At 48.6% G+C, this 15,133-nt stretch overlaps 1 protein-coding gene across 2 annotated transcripts in view; it reads right to left on the bottom strand.

The window, feature by feature from the left end:
• ADAM12 (ADAM metallopeptidase domain 12) overlaps positions 1 to 15,133 on the bottom strand; it is a 402,635-nt gene that overhangs the window by 64,348 nt on the left and 323,154 nt on the right. For both annotated transcript variants that reach the window (XM_057530791.1, XM_057530792.1), the window contains exons 12-14: positions 11,407 to 11,584; positions 6,514 to 6,603; positions 4,813 to 5,008 (exon numbers count right to left, since the gene is read on the bottom strand). In XM_057530791.1, the coding sequence (XP_057386774.1) occupies positions 4,813 to 5,008; positions 6,514 to 6,603; positions 11,407 to 11,584 (464 nt within the window). The remainder of the gene's footprint in view (positions 1 to 4,812; positions 5,009 to 6,513; positions 6,604 to 11,406; positions 11,585 to 15,133) is intronic.

Below are 15,133 nucleotides of genomic sequence, written 5' to 3'. Positions count from 1 at the left end.
CGAGTTGCAGGCATATGTTTTGAATTTTCTGTCATTTATTTGTAGAAAGATTTGGAAGCAGGATTATTTTATTGAAATATAATGCTGGATTGAGAAAAGTCCATCTCAAAAGGGAATAGTTAGCTGGAAGGAAGGGCTTCATCTGGTCAGTGTTTGGGTAGCCAGATTTGGGGAGTGAGTAACTAACTGACTTCCTGAATGTAACGGAGGATTCTGGCCAAGTTGCCAATGGCAAGGGCAGGCAGAGCAAGAGCTCAGCGACTCCTAGATTTATGAGTTACTGTCTTCATAGGGGGTCAAAAATGATCCCAAAGCAAATGTGGTCCTGATCCCAGAGCGTTTGCTAAAGGATGGGAGATGAAAGATTGCAAATGTATCCTTGACAATAAGTTTTCCTCTTCTGAAACATGAAAAGCTAATTGAAAGCAACCACTGTAACACAGCAATACACTGCCCTCAGCTTGGCACATCTAGCTGGCCGGGACCTGGCCGAGGAAGTGACCTCTGCCCCTGGAACTGTGACGGTCACGTCCCGACTCTACTGCAGGTCTAGGCTAGAGGGCACTGGGACTGGGGGAAGTATGTCACTCTGGCAGACCAGGGCTCTTGGTCAGCATCTCACAATAGCAGGACATCATTCAATAGCTAGCAAATGAGAGAAGGGGGTGGCAGACGGGGTTCTCTGCTCTCCAGGTCACAGCCCAAGCTCTGGAAAAGCCGAAGTGCCCGCAGTTCCCTGAGACGGCCCCCCTGTTCCTGTGCACCTTGGCCCTTGCTGTTCCACACGCAGGAAATCTCCTCCTCTCCCACCCCGTTAATGACTACTCCAGGGCAACCTCGGCTTGGAGCCTTCCTGCTTGGTTCCCCTACCTCTTTCACCCCAGGCTGAGCCCCCTCTCTCTTCCCACCAGATCTCAGCCCTCCCCACGGCCCCAGGCACTGCGCAAGCTGCATGCCACTGCATGTGATATATACATGTAATATACTCACATATATGAAATAGATAATAAGCTATGTTGGAGGACAATGATACACCCGTGCGGTAGATGTATTACTCTCCCCACTTTACAGACGAGGTACAACAAGGTTGAGTAGCCTGCTGAAGGTCACCCTGCCAATAAGTGGTCTGTTCAATGCCTATGGTAGCCAGAAAATGGCCCCCCAAAGGGGTCCATGTCCTAATCCTTGGAACCTGTGACTATGTGACCTTACTTGGCAGAAGGGACTTTGAAGATGTGATTAAGTTACGGGTCTTGAGATGGGGAGACGATGCTGGGTGATCTGGTCCAATATCATCACAAGGGTCTTTACCAGAAGGAGGCAGGAGGGTCAGAGTCAGAGAAGGAAATCTGACCACAAAAGCAGAAGTCAGAGAGAGACAGAGATTTGAAGATTCTGTGCTGCTGGACTTGAAGGTGGACGAAGGGGCCAGGGGCCAAGGAATTGCAGGCTGCCTCTCAAAGCTGGAAAAGGCCAGGAGACAGATTTTCCCCTAGAGCCTCCGAAGGTAACACTGCCCTGCCAGCATCTTGATTTTAGGACGTCTGACCCCAAGAACTAGAAGATGATAAATTTGTGTTGTCGTAAGCCACTGAGTTAGAGCATACACAGGAAACTCACACAATGCCCTTGAACCGGACAGTGAGGCCACCACACTGATATAAGGAAAGGAGCACACCACATTTGCAAAGGGGGTGGGTGAAGGCCCTTCTAAGAAGCCCCCTGGTACAGAGGGCCACTGTACCAGTGCCACAGCTGGTGGTGGCACTAAGTTCTCTGCTCTCCCGAGGAAGTCTGTGTGGTGATTGGAAGAACTACGAAGGGGTTGGCCGAGGTAGATGGAACCCCAGGAAGTCACCAGCCTGAGGGGCTCCCCCAAGCCTGGTCCCCGTGCTGGTTGTTTCCAGGAACTCGGAATTTCTGACGTCAGAGATGTTCAGTCTATGTGCCACGGCCCCCTCACGGCAAGCCCACTGTCGCCCGGGGAAAAGCGTCCTCAGTCACCAGGGTGACGATGGGAGGGGAGAGGGGGGGCCGGCCCAGAGCCCCGGGGAGGCAGTCCCTGCCCTGGGGGTGGTGCGGTCCCCAGGGTCCCCACCCTCGCTCACAAGGATGTTGAGGGTTCCAAGCAGGTAACTCCCTACTGCTTTTGAAAAGCTCAGCCTGTGAGTCACGCTGTCAGTTTGTCCGCCTGTCTGGGTCTGTCTCTGGTCAGGCAGCTCGAGGAGGACTAATCGGATGAGATAATGAATACCAGCCTTGGTCACCATGAATCAAAGGCACGCAGCCAGCTGAGTCACTCGGTGGTGGGAGCTCAGAGGGGACGGCGGGGCTGCATCTGACCTCACTCTGGAACCGGGGCCAGACGCTCTAATACAGCAGGGCACCGAAGACCGCATTTCACTCCAAAAGCTCCAAGTGCTGTGTGTGCTCTGGCCATGGAATGCTCCTTGGAAGGGAATGTTATAAGATCCCTTGTAACTCGAGAAGGGGAGATTACCGAGTCCGGAGAAAGGCTGGGAAGGGACGGCCACTAGGGATGCTTCAGGCCATGAAGATTTGGCCTGCAGCAGGAGCCACTGTCCCAAAGTGACCCCACTTGGCTAAAAGCTGTCTGAAGTCACTAAGCCATTCAGAGCCCATACAACCATGTGACATGTGTATAGTGAGTGCCTACTTTGTGCTTGTCATTGAAAAGCTTCGGAAGCTGTAAGCCCTACCTTGCCTGGGCCCTCCTGCCTAGCCAGGGAGGAGGCCAGGGCCCAAAGACAAAGCACTAAGGCTCCAGGCACCACCAGCTTCTCCTTCCACCTGCCCAGGTTTCACATCCGTGAAACCTGAGGCATTGGAAGAACTCTCCAGAGAACGGGATAAACGGAGGCTGTGTTAGCCCTCGTTGCTGCATCCAGGCTGCTCGGTCTCCTCCCTCAGAAAGTTCCCAGTGCACAAGGGCACCTTTGGCTTGGCGGGGGGGTGGTGGGTGGGCTCTGTGACTGGCCCCAGCCCCAAGAAACACCTGCCCTGTTCCCCACGCTTGGGTCATTGCTTTCACGTCACATTGAAAACCCAAGCTCTGAGGTTTAGCTATTGTTTTCCGCCCTCGTTTACTTCCTTCATCACCCCTAGACCCAAAATCTCACCATAAAGTCTGACAAAGGCCCGTATCGGACTTCTCTCCCCTGCAGAGCCTGAGCTTGCCTGGCCCTCTGCCTGGGCCTGGCTGGTCACAGGGCCCTTGCCACAGCTGGGGCCTCATGGCCAGAACTGAGGTCACCCTGCCACCAACGGGAAGAGGGAGAAGAACGACAAGATAGTTTGGGCCACAGTCTTGGAAAATACCCTGTGGGATTCACTGCCAGAATACTCAACGCAGGAGACAAGCGGCCAACCCTGGGGTGACAAGCCCACGCCCCGGGCTGCCCACCAGGCCCTGGATCTCTGGCCCCAGAAGACGGGGCAGCGGAGGAGAGAGACACAGGGGACTCAGTCTTCCCCCTTTCACATCTGTGCATCCATTTAATCCTAGAGCACCTGTGGGACTTCCGTTCACTGGCTCTTTGGGGTGACGGCGCAGTGTGAGAACGACACCTGGGCTCTGGTCACAAGGACCTGGGTTCACATCCCAGCCTCATGACCTGGGGAAGTAACTTCCAGCCTCTGAGTCTGAGCTTTGCCTTCCATAAAGCTGTAGTCATTGTCTCTCCCTCAGGGGTCATGGGAAGGTTACAAGGGCCAAACCACACAGAGCCCGGGCCCAGCGGCGCATGCCCGGGAAGTGGTGAACAGTCTCTAAGGGATCCAATCACGCAGCGGCCGCTTCCTAGCCACCTTCCCACCTGGGTGCTTTTTCTGGGACACACGTGTCTGTCACTCTGCCTTCAAGAGCCACAAAGGGGGGCTTCCCTGGTGGCACAGTGGTTAAGAATCCGCCTGCCAATGCAGGGGACACGATTCGAGCCCTGATCTGGGAAGATCCCACATGCCACGGAGCAACTAAGCCCGTGCGCCACAACTACTGAGCCTGCAAGCCACAACTACTTAGCCTGCATGCCTAGAGCCCGTGCTCCGCAACAAGAGAAGCCACCACAGTGAGAAGCCCGCACACCGCATCGAAGAGTAGCCCCCGCTCGCCGCAACTAGAGAAAGCCAGCGTGCAGCAACAAAGACCCAACGCGGCCAAAAATAAATAAAACAAAATAAATAAATTAAGAAAAAAAAAACTTGAAAAGAACCTCAAAGGTGTTCAGGGCCCTTAAACATCTGTCTCCGTGTTCTTCCTCTAGAGCTCGGGCCTCCCACTCTGGGCCACCCCTCTGCACATCCTTCCCCATCACAGACTCACACATCAGGTCTGCCCTGGGCCTTCCCAAGGCAGCCCCCCGGCCCTCCAGCAGCACTGACTTTCTCTCCAGCACCCTCTGCCCTTGGTTGGGGTCCTCGCTTGGGCTCTAAGAAGCACTAACACAGTCAGGGCAGTGGTGGGAAGTTCTGCCGTCTGTCTGCCCAACTCCCTGATAAGCTGTCTGAGGGCAGGGGTCCTGGCTGGTTTATCCCTCTCACCCCACGGGCACACAGTAGGTGCTCACACATCTCTGGCTGGACGGGACTGAGCTCCTTGGGGCGGGCTCTGGGCAGCACCCACTTCTGCGTGCCCAGTGCCTGGCAGGGCCCCGGTCCCACCAGAGAGCCAATCGCTCCAGCTGAACAGAAGGAAGCTTTTTCGAAAGCGCGCTCCAGGAGGGATGCTCGTGAAAACAGAGAGCGGGCCCCCTGGCCCCGGCCCTCTGCACCTAGGTGGTGGCGGCCACGTACCTGGTCCCCAGAGGGTGATGCACTGCTGCTCGTGGGTCTGGCAGATGCCGTTGTAGCAGTAGCCGTCCACCCCCTGACACGGGTGCCCATCGTGCAGGTACACGTTGGCCGGGCAGTGAGGACTGGCCCCCGTGCAGAACTCTGGGAGGTCGCAGGAGTTGCTAGAGTCCCTGCACGCCGTTCCTGCAGGTTTCAGCTGAAAGGAGAGGGCCATTTATAGCTCGTGACTGCGGGAAAGGGGGAGGCAGGGTCTCAGCAACACTCCGGGGGTGGATAGGAGCAGGACCACCCTCTTGCAGCTTCACATAGAGGGGCGAGGATTTCAAAGGAAGTTCCCTTCACCGCAGAGAGAGCTCATTAAATAAACAGTCTTTCTCCGGGCTCCGAGGTTCACCTTTCCATTATGGGGGGTAACTGAGATCAGCCTCTTTTTAATTTCATGCAACATCAGGGTTTTCTGGTGAGCAGACAAGCTGGTTGCTGGCACCTGGCACCTCAGAGAGGGGGAGCAGGTGCTGCCTAATGGACCCATTGATTCTTAAGAACAAGATCTCTGGTCACCAACACCATCATGTGTTTTAAGAAGACGTCTGCGCTTAAAGCGTTAGCCTTTGCGGGCAAGGTGACAAAAATAATTCCAAGGGCACACTTACAACAGCGATTTTACTTTGCCATCAAATCAGAGAGCTGGAAAGCTGTCTGTCGGACTTTACAGGGGCGTGTAGAGAAGTAAAGCAAGGGAGCTGTACAGGATGTTAGGAACAACAATGCCAAACAATGCCTCATCGTTTTGTGGTTGAAGAACTTACGGCTCAGGGTGGCTTGTCTGAGCCCCAGTGACCTGCCCCACCTGCAAAGCCCCCTCCAGGCACCTCCACCACCAGCTGCTGTGTGCAGGGGGTGTCAGCTTCTTTCAACCTTCGTTCACCATAAGTTAATTACAAGTAAGAAGGGGATGAAGGATACTTTAAAGCTGAATGTAAAATGTCGTAATGCACTTCTCAAGCCCTGTGCTCTACTTGGGTCACTAAGAGGGAGTTTCCTGCAAGCAGAATGCCAAGATCAATTGCTTAATTAAAAGGAAATAAAAGTCTACCCTTGGAACCTTGGAATCAAAAGCTCAGGCTTTGACTCTGGCAGATCTCAGCTCTGAATAATGAGACAAACAACGGAATTGCCAAAACGAATGCAGGTATGGTGGCAGAAAATGGCAAAAGTATAAAACGGCCACTCTTGGCTGGGCTGGGTCAGCCAGCACCTCCTGTTGGGGGCAGGTCAAGATCAAGACGTTGACACAAAATCCCTGGAACAATCCACGCAGCTCCTCACCCAGCAGGCACATGTTCTTGGGATGGAGAAGAGGGACCCGGCGTGAGTCCCCACAGCAGCGGGGATTGGTTCTCGAAACCTTCCTCCAACAGCAGACCCGGAACACTTCACATGGAGCTGGAGTTCTTCGGTCTACTTACTTTTCAGCTCATAAATAAATAATTTATCGCAGATGACTTAGCATTAGAATATGCATTTCACAGGAGGATTGGAAGATAATAAAAATAGGAGATAGATGGTACCAACTTGCGTGATAAGGATTAAAGTTTCCACAGCAGCGAGTGCTGGGAAGTCGCCCTGTCCAATGGCTTGCCCTGCGTCACTGTTGAACCAGCTGACTGCACGGGTGACCTCGGGACCGGCAGGACTCACCTGGCAGTTTTCACAGCACAGTCCGTGCGCGCAGACAGCATCTGGCTTCAGGGTACAGGTGGTGGCGTTGCAGCAGAGATTCAGACACTCCTGGAGACGGGAACGGGTTTGACAGGGTCACATGGCACAGATACTCACAGAAAGCAAAGGTCGCACCTTAAGTGACTGAAAAGGGAAGAAAGAACCAGAGGGCCTGGCTCTTGAGATGAAAACTAGCCGGACTGAGGATTATCTTCCTCTGGAAGAAAGCAAAGCTTCTGGTAAGTGTTTATAAACTGCCTGGGAGTGCGTGTCCCTGGGAAAAGTCAGTAGCACTCAAGCATCTTTCATGATGGGGTGAGGGACCCGGACAGGAAGGCTGGCTGGCTCGTGAGGCCATTCATGTCAGCAGCGGGTGAGGCTGTGTGTGTGTGTGTCTGTCTCATGACTGCCGGCCTTAATGCAGGGAATCATACCAGGACCACTGGAGTCCTATGAACTTACTTATTCAAAAATCTACATAGATGCATACAAACTTTACCCTTCAAAGACGGATCCAGAGTTTAATCTAGAGCATATTGGTAGGAAATGAAGTCAAATCAATTGCGTTTGAACCACGGTTCCCTGCAATCCAACCAGACCTGGTAGCTGGACTCTTGCTCAGCACAGGTGGGCTGTCTCACCTGATGAGACCCTCCTCAGGTCAGAAATGCACCTCAGAATGAGCAAGGGGCGGGAAGGAGATCCATGGGCTGTGCCCATTGATCTGCAAAGGATTTAAACAGATCAAACAGTAGCTGGATTGTCCTCTGTGAAATGAACATGAGAGAGGAAGTGAACTCCTTTGTTATGCTGTGTTTCACAGCCACCTAATTTTTTCTAACAAAATGAAACAAGAGATTGATACCTTTTGCTTACCTCTCAACAAAAGGCCTATACATATCTATCCAGTATATTTATGACATCTGGTGCTTTAGAACATTCCAGTAACTCGGAGTTTACACATTTTAGAAGAAATTGATTATCATGAGAAAGAAGAGTTCAATAGAGTCTTCAGGATTGAATTTATCAATGTCCTTTTATTTTATTTAATATGTTATGTGCTGAAGAATTTATATACTATGGCTAGAGTGAAGCCCATCACATACTATTTTAATAGTATAATAGTTTACTCCCCAAAACCATCTTCCACGAATGAATTTATTAGTATCATAAATGCAATGAATAAAACGTTGATAATCCAGACGATTTATGGCTCACCAGATATCTGAACTGTACCCTTTGTAAAACTCTATGACTGATGCTCCCTTTTACTGTTTGCTCCTATTATAAATACATCCCAAATTATTAAATTTTAAATTTGCTCAAGGACTTTATAAACATCCGGAGTGTGTAATATATACAATAAGATAAAACTGCCAACCAGAAGTCATAGCTTTCAGGACGGTAAAGGTTTCTAACTCATGGACTTACAATCCTAAAACATTTAGGAACTGGTTTTGTTGTTTTAAACGGAGGCCATCAATGGCACTCCCGGTCAGTACCATCACACGTACAGCAGTACTGTCCTGTACATCATGGTCTAAATGGCTCTCCCAATAACGCATTAGCCAAATTACAGACTTCCTTGCACTTCTAAGTTAAATCAGCCATCCTAAAACTGGGTCCTAAGATCCTTTAAGAACTAACTCCCACCCCCCCACCAACAAATCGCTATATAATATACGCAGCAGTTCAAATGGAAACGCAGCCAAGTAGAATGGTTTTGACTTCAAAGGGGATTGATAATGTGAGAGAGATAACTGAGTTTAAAAGATATTTGCAAGCTACTGGCGTCCTATTGACTTTAAACAAGGAGATAAGGCTGCTTTCCCAACCCTATTAGCTTGGAAGAATGAGCAAGTTGTCAGGATATCCTCATGGTGGATGTAAACCCAGTGCCCTGGACAGAAGACTTCAGCATTCATTTGCCTTTTAACTACCCATAATCTATTCCTTCCGCAGAACTCTATTTATCAGAAGAGACAAATTCTTCATCTGTTGATGCATTTATTAGTTTAGTGCTCAATAGAGAAGTTCAGCAGAGCCAACGAACACTAAGTCTCCAAAGAAGAAAGAGTAATGAATGAAGCCATTAGAGAATTCTCAGCAAATGCCCTAATTGTCATTCTTGGGTTGTAGGTAGTAGACAGAGATTCTTAATCACAATGAACTGGGGTTAAGACAATAATGCACCTTCTTGAAAATAGTGGCCATTATTTCTGGGAGCAAAGGAACAGAAACTGGTTCCAGTCATGAACTGGGGCAGCTGTTCTGACCCCGTTTACTCACTGATGTGGTGACACTGGACGTCTTTATGGTCCAGGGGATGCATAGGCCAATATGAAACAAAGGCATGATGGATATTTCCAGGGCCTGAGCACTGAGTGTGGGGTAAAGAACCCAGGTCCACAGGTCTGACTAAAAGTTTTGGTCAGCTTGGAAACTGGGAAATGGGCTTTCATACCCTCAGACACAGTTTGAGCTTAAACTTTAAAAAGAAATTTTTAAAAAAATGAAAGAAAACTAAGAATTGAGGCAAAAGGCTTGCCTGCGACTTTGAAAGATTTCTTGGAAGAAAGAACTTTGGATGAGGAGAACGAGAGTTCTCTTCAGATAGCAAGAACTTCTCCTATTAAATAAGGACCCTAGGAGCTTCCCTGGTGGCTCAGTGGTTGAGAGTCCGCCTGCCAATGCAGGGGACACGGGTTCGAGCCCTGGTCTGGGAAGATCCCACATGCCGCGAAGCAGCTGGGCCCGTGAGCCACAACTACTGAGCCTGCGCGTCTGGAGCCTGTGCTCCGCAACAAGAGAGGCTGCGATAGTGAGAGGCCCGCGCACCGCGATGAAGAGTGGCCCCCGCTTGCCACAACTAGAGAAAGCCCTCGCACAGAAACGAAGACCCAACACAGCCAAAAATAAATAAAAAAAAAAAAAAAAAAAAAAAAAAGAATCCTCAAATAAGGACCCTAAGCACAGAAATATACAGTTGGGAATTACATGGAGGGAGAACACAGCTCTTATGTAAGCAAAGAGTTTGAGTTCTTCAAAGCTGTCCTGCAATGAGCTGCCTGGAGAGACAGTAAACACCCTGGGAAAGCTGAGTGACTTCTTGATGGAGGTAAAAGAGAAGACCACAACAGCAGGCTGGCGAGTTTCAGGCACTCAAGCATTTGCTGACATGATGGTGGCGGTGGTGACGCTAGTGGTGGGGTTGAGGTGATGGCGGTGGCAGTAGTGGTGATGATGGTGGGGTGGTGGTGGACATGGTAACAGTGGTGATGGGGAGGGTGGCAGGGATGCTGGTGGCAGTGCTGGCATATGGAATAAATGATGGCTAATAGAGTCATTCCAAACCTGAGAGTTCATGGCTCCAGGAAGAGCTGTCAAATGTATTTAGATTAACAAACAATTACAAGGAGTTCAGATAAAAGATAACCATTTCAAGTCAACATGACCTCTCCTGAGAAATAGGAGTAATTTAAACTAATTTTGTTTTTTTCCTTAAGCAATTAGAAAAAGTCTCCAAGCAATTTCCACTTTGCATAACCCATCCCATGACGGTTTCAAGTTTTCCTCTGCTAATCTGAAAAAGAGTTTCTGTGAGGACTTAGGACTTTGTTCCTGCATAGTAACCATTCTCTGCGCACTGTGAGCAAAACTGAACGCTGCTGTGGACAGCACTGTGACCTTGGATGAATCCTGATTTTGGCAAGGGCACAAAAACATTTCATCAAACCACCTCTGCAACCTCCATTCCCTAGAACTTATATTCACTCCCAATATTCTTACAGAAGTGGTCAGATGGAGACCAGGATCATTCCTGCTGATGTGGGAAAGCTCAGAGACTTGGAGATTGGACATGATGAAGGTTCTATAACCAGCTGCTTGTTTGATGAACACAGGAACACAGAGTCTCAGCACAAGTTCCCTTCCATCCCCGAATCCCCCTTTCAGAGCAGCCCTCCAAGACTTGCTCTTCCTAAGCCCTCATCAAGCCGGTTTGTGAATTTAGCTAAGCCCATCTTGAACTTGACTACCACTGCAGCTTGCACAAGCTCTCAGGGAGGGACTCCCACATGGAGACAGCCTGCTATACAAACGACTGGCTTTGATTTATTCTAAATCAACCTCCTTCAAGTTTTGAGGGGGTACTTCTTTCACCAGGTGGTCTCACTGTGTCCTGTCTTTCTTTTTCCTTCCCAAGATTATTCAGAGATTTTAAAATGGCTGTTATAATTTTGATGTTGATTAACTTTATCTTGGGCCCTACAGAAATGAGAAAATGTCCTGACACTGGCTGGAAAACAGGGTTAAATACGCCTTTTGCTGGATAAGAATGTTCCCCGCTTTCGCTTATTTCTTCTGAAAGCTAACAAGCAGACAGGCAGGAGCCTGGGCGCCTCAGGTCGTCCATACAGAGGAAGCTGTGGCAGCTGGAGCAGAATTTCAACTTGGGAAGAAGCTCTTGGTTAAAAACGAACGCTTATTCAAATTCCCCTCGGGTGCACCCCGTACAGAGAGAAAGACTTGGTACTTACTAGCCATTTGAAGCCAGCATTCCAAGGCTTTCTTCTCTGTCAAACTCAAAGCTAAATGCTTTTTCGTTGTTCTTGCCCTCATCCTGCCTACGCTACTGCGTCCTTCAACAGAGAAGATTCTTTAGCTTTTTAAACCAGGGAGACAATTTATTCTATGCAATACTTAAAATTCAAGAAGGCCACCCTAGCTTATGAAGTTTGTTCAAGGTGGTCATGTAGGAGTTTTCCATCCTGCATTTCTAGCACTTTCATTCTACCGCACAATTCCTTCAAGGTCTTGCTTCTTGGCCCAGCCGCGAACGCGAGACCAACATTCTGGAAACGTCTCTCTCACCTCCGGTTCCCCACAGTCACACTCCTCTCCTTCTTCGACGTATCCATTCCCGCACTTCCGGCCCCCGAAGGACTGCGTCACTTCCGGCAGGTTAAAGAGGCACATACCCATGCCCTTCTCCAGGCTGGCCTCCAGGTCCTTCCTGCTGCAGCTGCTGAACACCATGGGGAACGGGAACCTGCAGGGAAGAGCCAGGACGTCAGTCGTCAGGGCACTGAGAGGCCTCTCGCATCCTTCTCGTGCAGCTGTGCGTGGTACCCACGGGAGCCATCTGCCTGGGTGGCCACTGTTAGTCTCAGTGAACAAAGGCTTGAGCGGTGTAAAATGAGGCACCTTCGACTACACCCTGAGGTCCAGTCCTGCACAGTTCCAACACCACTGATGAGGAAGTGCTTTATCCAAAAAGAAATGACCTTTGGATGGTTTTCAGATCAACAACTTGAGATTGTGTCTCATTACAGACATCATTAATAGTTCTGTGTGAAATGATATAATGGAAAGTGAATGCTTAGGATCTGTAGCTTGTAATATGAACGCTATCTATGTTCATATTGGAAAGTACAAAGATGAAAAAAGTACATTTAAGTCTTTAAGCCATTTTGAGTTTATTTTTGTGTATGGTGTGAGGGAGTGCTCTAACTTCATTGATCGGAAAGGCCATCATCAAAAAGTCTACAAATAATAAATGCTGGAGAGGATGTGGAGAAAAGGGAACCCTCCTACACTGTTGGTGGAAATGTAAGCTGGTGCAGCCACTATGAAAAACAGTATGGAGATTCCTCAAAAAACTAAAAATAGAGCTACCATATGATCCTGCAATCCATTCCTGGGCATATATCCAGAAAAGATGAAAACTAATTCAAAATGATACATGCACCCCAATTTTCATAGGAGCACTATTTACAATAGCCAAGACATGGAAGCAACCTAAGTGTCCATCGACAGATGAATGGATAAAGAAGATGTGGTACATATATATTGACATATACAATCGAATAGTACTCGGCCATAAAAAAGAATAATGCCATTTGCAGCAACATGGATGGACCTAGAGATTATCATACTAAGTGAAGTAAGTCAGACAGAAAGACAAATATCATCTCATATCACTTATACTTGGAATCTAAAAAACGATACAAATGAACTTATTTACAAAACAGAAACAGACTCACAGACATAGAAAACAAATTTATGGTTACCAAAGGGGAAAGGCAGGGGGAGATAAAGTAGGAGTTTGGGATTAGCAGATACAAACTACTATATATAAAATAGATAAACAACAAGGACCTACTGTAGAGCACAGGGAACTATATTTGATATCTTGTAATAACCTGTAAGTGAAAAGAATCTGAAAAAGTATATATAACTGAATCACTGTGCTGTACACTAGAAACTAACATAACATTGTACATCAACTATACTTCAGTTAAAAAAAAAAATAAGAAAGGCAATCATTATCCCAAGGGAGGGGGAAGGTACAAATGACTGAGCTTATCAACTCCACGGCTTCACAGACACAATCCTCATGGTGGGTCACGGCCGGCTGATACTGGTTTGGGCCTATAAAGGGCAAACCACTGTCTCCCCAGGCACAGCTCTGAGAGAATGGAGGTGGTCAGAAGTGCAGGTGCTGCCCTTGCCTCGAAAAACCAGGGCTACATAGGGATGTGGCCAAGTTGGCCAACTTCCCTGCAAAGCTCGTGCTCCCCCGTCCACGGTCCGGAGGGGCTGTGCCACCCGCCTCGCTCCTGGGTGGGCCGTGTGATAATTCCTGGTGATGGAATTAGCAGAGGGGAAATGACATGCGTCACTTCTGGCCGAAGGTAGTTAAGTAGCTGTTCCTTCCTCTCCCCTGCTGCCAGCTGGGCTCAGACCAGTCCAACGTCCCAGGAGGGGGACAAGCCAGACACAGCACCTGGTCCTGACTCACTGACAGCACAGAGCTTCAGGGCGTCACATGCAAGGGAAACACATCTCTATGACGGTAAGCCCCTGAAATTAGGGGTTTGTTTCCCACAGCAGCTAGTGGTCCCTAACGTATATAAAGCATCTGACTCTCTTTTACGAATGCGTTTTCCCAGGTCTTAGGCAGCGATTATCATAAGGGCTACGCACACCAGAAAGCCAGGTTTTATTACTTAGTGAGGAAGCAGGACCTGCTGACCAGCAAGCCCAAGCACCCTCTCCCATGAAGACAGGATGACATTATAATTGGACCCCAATCAATCGGCCAAACCAATGTGTGCCGCTAGGTTTCCCTGAAGACCGCCGACTAGCCACCATTCAATGATTGAGTCTGGCAATACTTCAAGATCATGATGAGTTCCAGGGCCAAACTGGTAACACCGCACTATCTCCCCAAGTGTTTTCTATCAATCTCGGGTTATTAACTCTGAAGTATAATTCTAATCTACAAGTAAATTAATACATGCAAGTCTTGCTCGTGGATACAAAGACCGTAAACAAGGACTTAGATGTAGTGCTGTAACAAAGTTCCTTTCGAAATCTTTATAACTTTCCTGGGCAGACAGATTGATTGTTCCTGGTATCAAAAGTGATACTGAATAGCTTCAGATGATGAGCCACAAGAAAAAGTGTAATTTTGTCCATTTAGAAGAGCTTTGTGTTGAAAAGATGACAGTACATCACACAGGGAATTGAGAGCAGTACTTCGCTTTGCAGTGGAAGAGATGGAATCTTCTCCAGTGTAAGCATTTCCCAGGACACCTCTATCTCAAGGCCTGACCCAGGAGACTAAACCTCATTCTCACTCAGTGATACCCAACCAGGTGCTGTGATGAAATCTGACCAGTTCATTCTGGGAGGGCACTGATTTCTAGAAAATGTTGAAGTTAATTAGGAAAGACACAAGGAGAAATTGTAAGCCTCGGGAATGGTTCATAAGCAAGATTAACAGCAGTTTATAGCAAGATTAACAGAAGCCCAGTGAAAGAGGGGTATCAATCACCCTGCTTCGCAAGTGAGCAGAACATGCCCACGAGCGTCCGGGGATTAGAGGGCTGAAACCAGCTCCAGAAACAGCTCCGACGAGCCCTCCCATCTCACTGTCTTTCAAAACAACAAATACATTTTGGGTTTTTGGGGGGATTGACATTTAAAAGAAAGGGATAGAAGCAAGATGAGTGAGATCAGTTTAAGTCCAGGATTTAAAATTCAGAGTATTTGGGAGAGGAGAACAGATCAACTGTTAGCAAAAAAACGACTCTTTTCGTGTCTGTGCTGGATGTGGTCAGATAGAAGTCGAGTTATCTGCGTAATAATACATTTCTAGTTCTCTTAGTTTTTTCCAGTTCTGTTGAAGGACAAACCCCAGGTGCTTTTAAAGTTCTCTCTCATTTAGAATCGTGGAGGAATAGCATCCACCCAATTCACAGCTTTCCAGCCTTGCTCCGAGGAAGAGCGTCCAGGCGCTAATTCCTCCAGGTGCCTCTGCTGTAACAACAAAGCAGCAATGTTCTCCTCAGATGCCAAACAAGGTGTGGATGAGTTCACTGAAACTGACCCTTGCTCACCATCACTCACAACACAGAGCCGGGCCTCGCAGCGTGTAACCCGATTTCACCAGCAGGATGCCTGCCTTCAAAGTCAGTATAATTAAAACCTCCAGCAGCTGCCGGCCATGGCTCACAGCTCCTGCGCCAAAAGCACATGTGAACAGGTCCTCTTTCCCTCCAATCTGGGCCTTTCTGACTCGCTCAGAGTCAGG

Source organism: Balaenoptera acutorostrata, chromosome 16, assembly GCF_949987535.1.
Source record: "Balaenoptera acutorostrata chromosome 16, mBalAcu1.1, whole genome shotgun sequence".
In the NCBI taxonomy this organism is placed as follows: Eukaryota; Metazoa; Chordata; class Mammalia; order Artiodactyla; family Balaenopteridae; genus Balaenoptera; species Balaenoptera acutorostrata.
The sequence above is the reverse complement of the archived record's forward strand: the minus strand, read 5'-3'. Positions and strand labels throughout refer to the sequence as shown.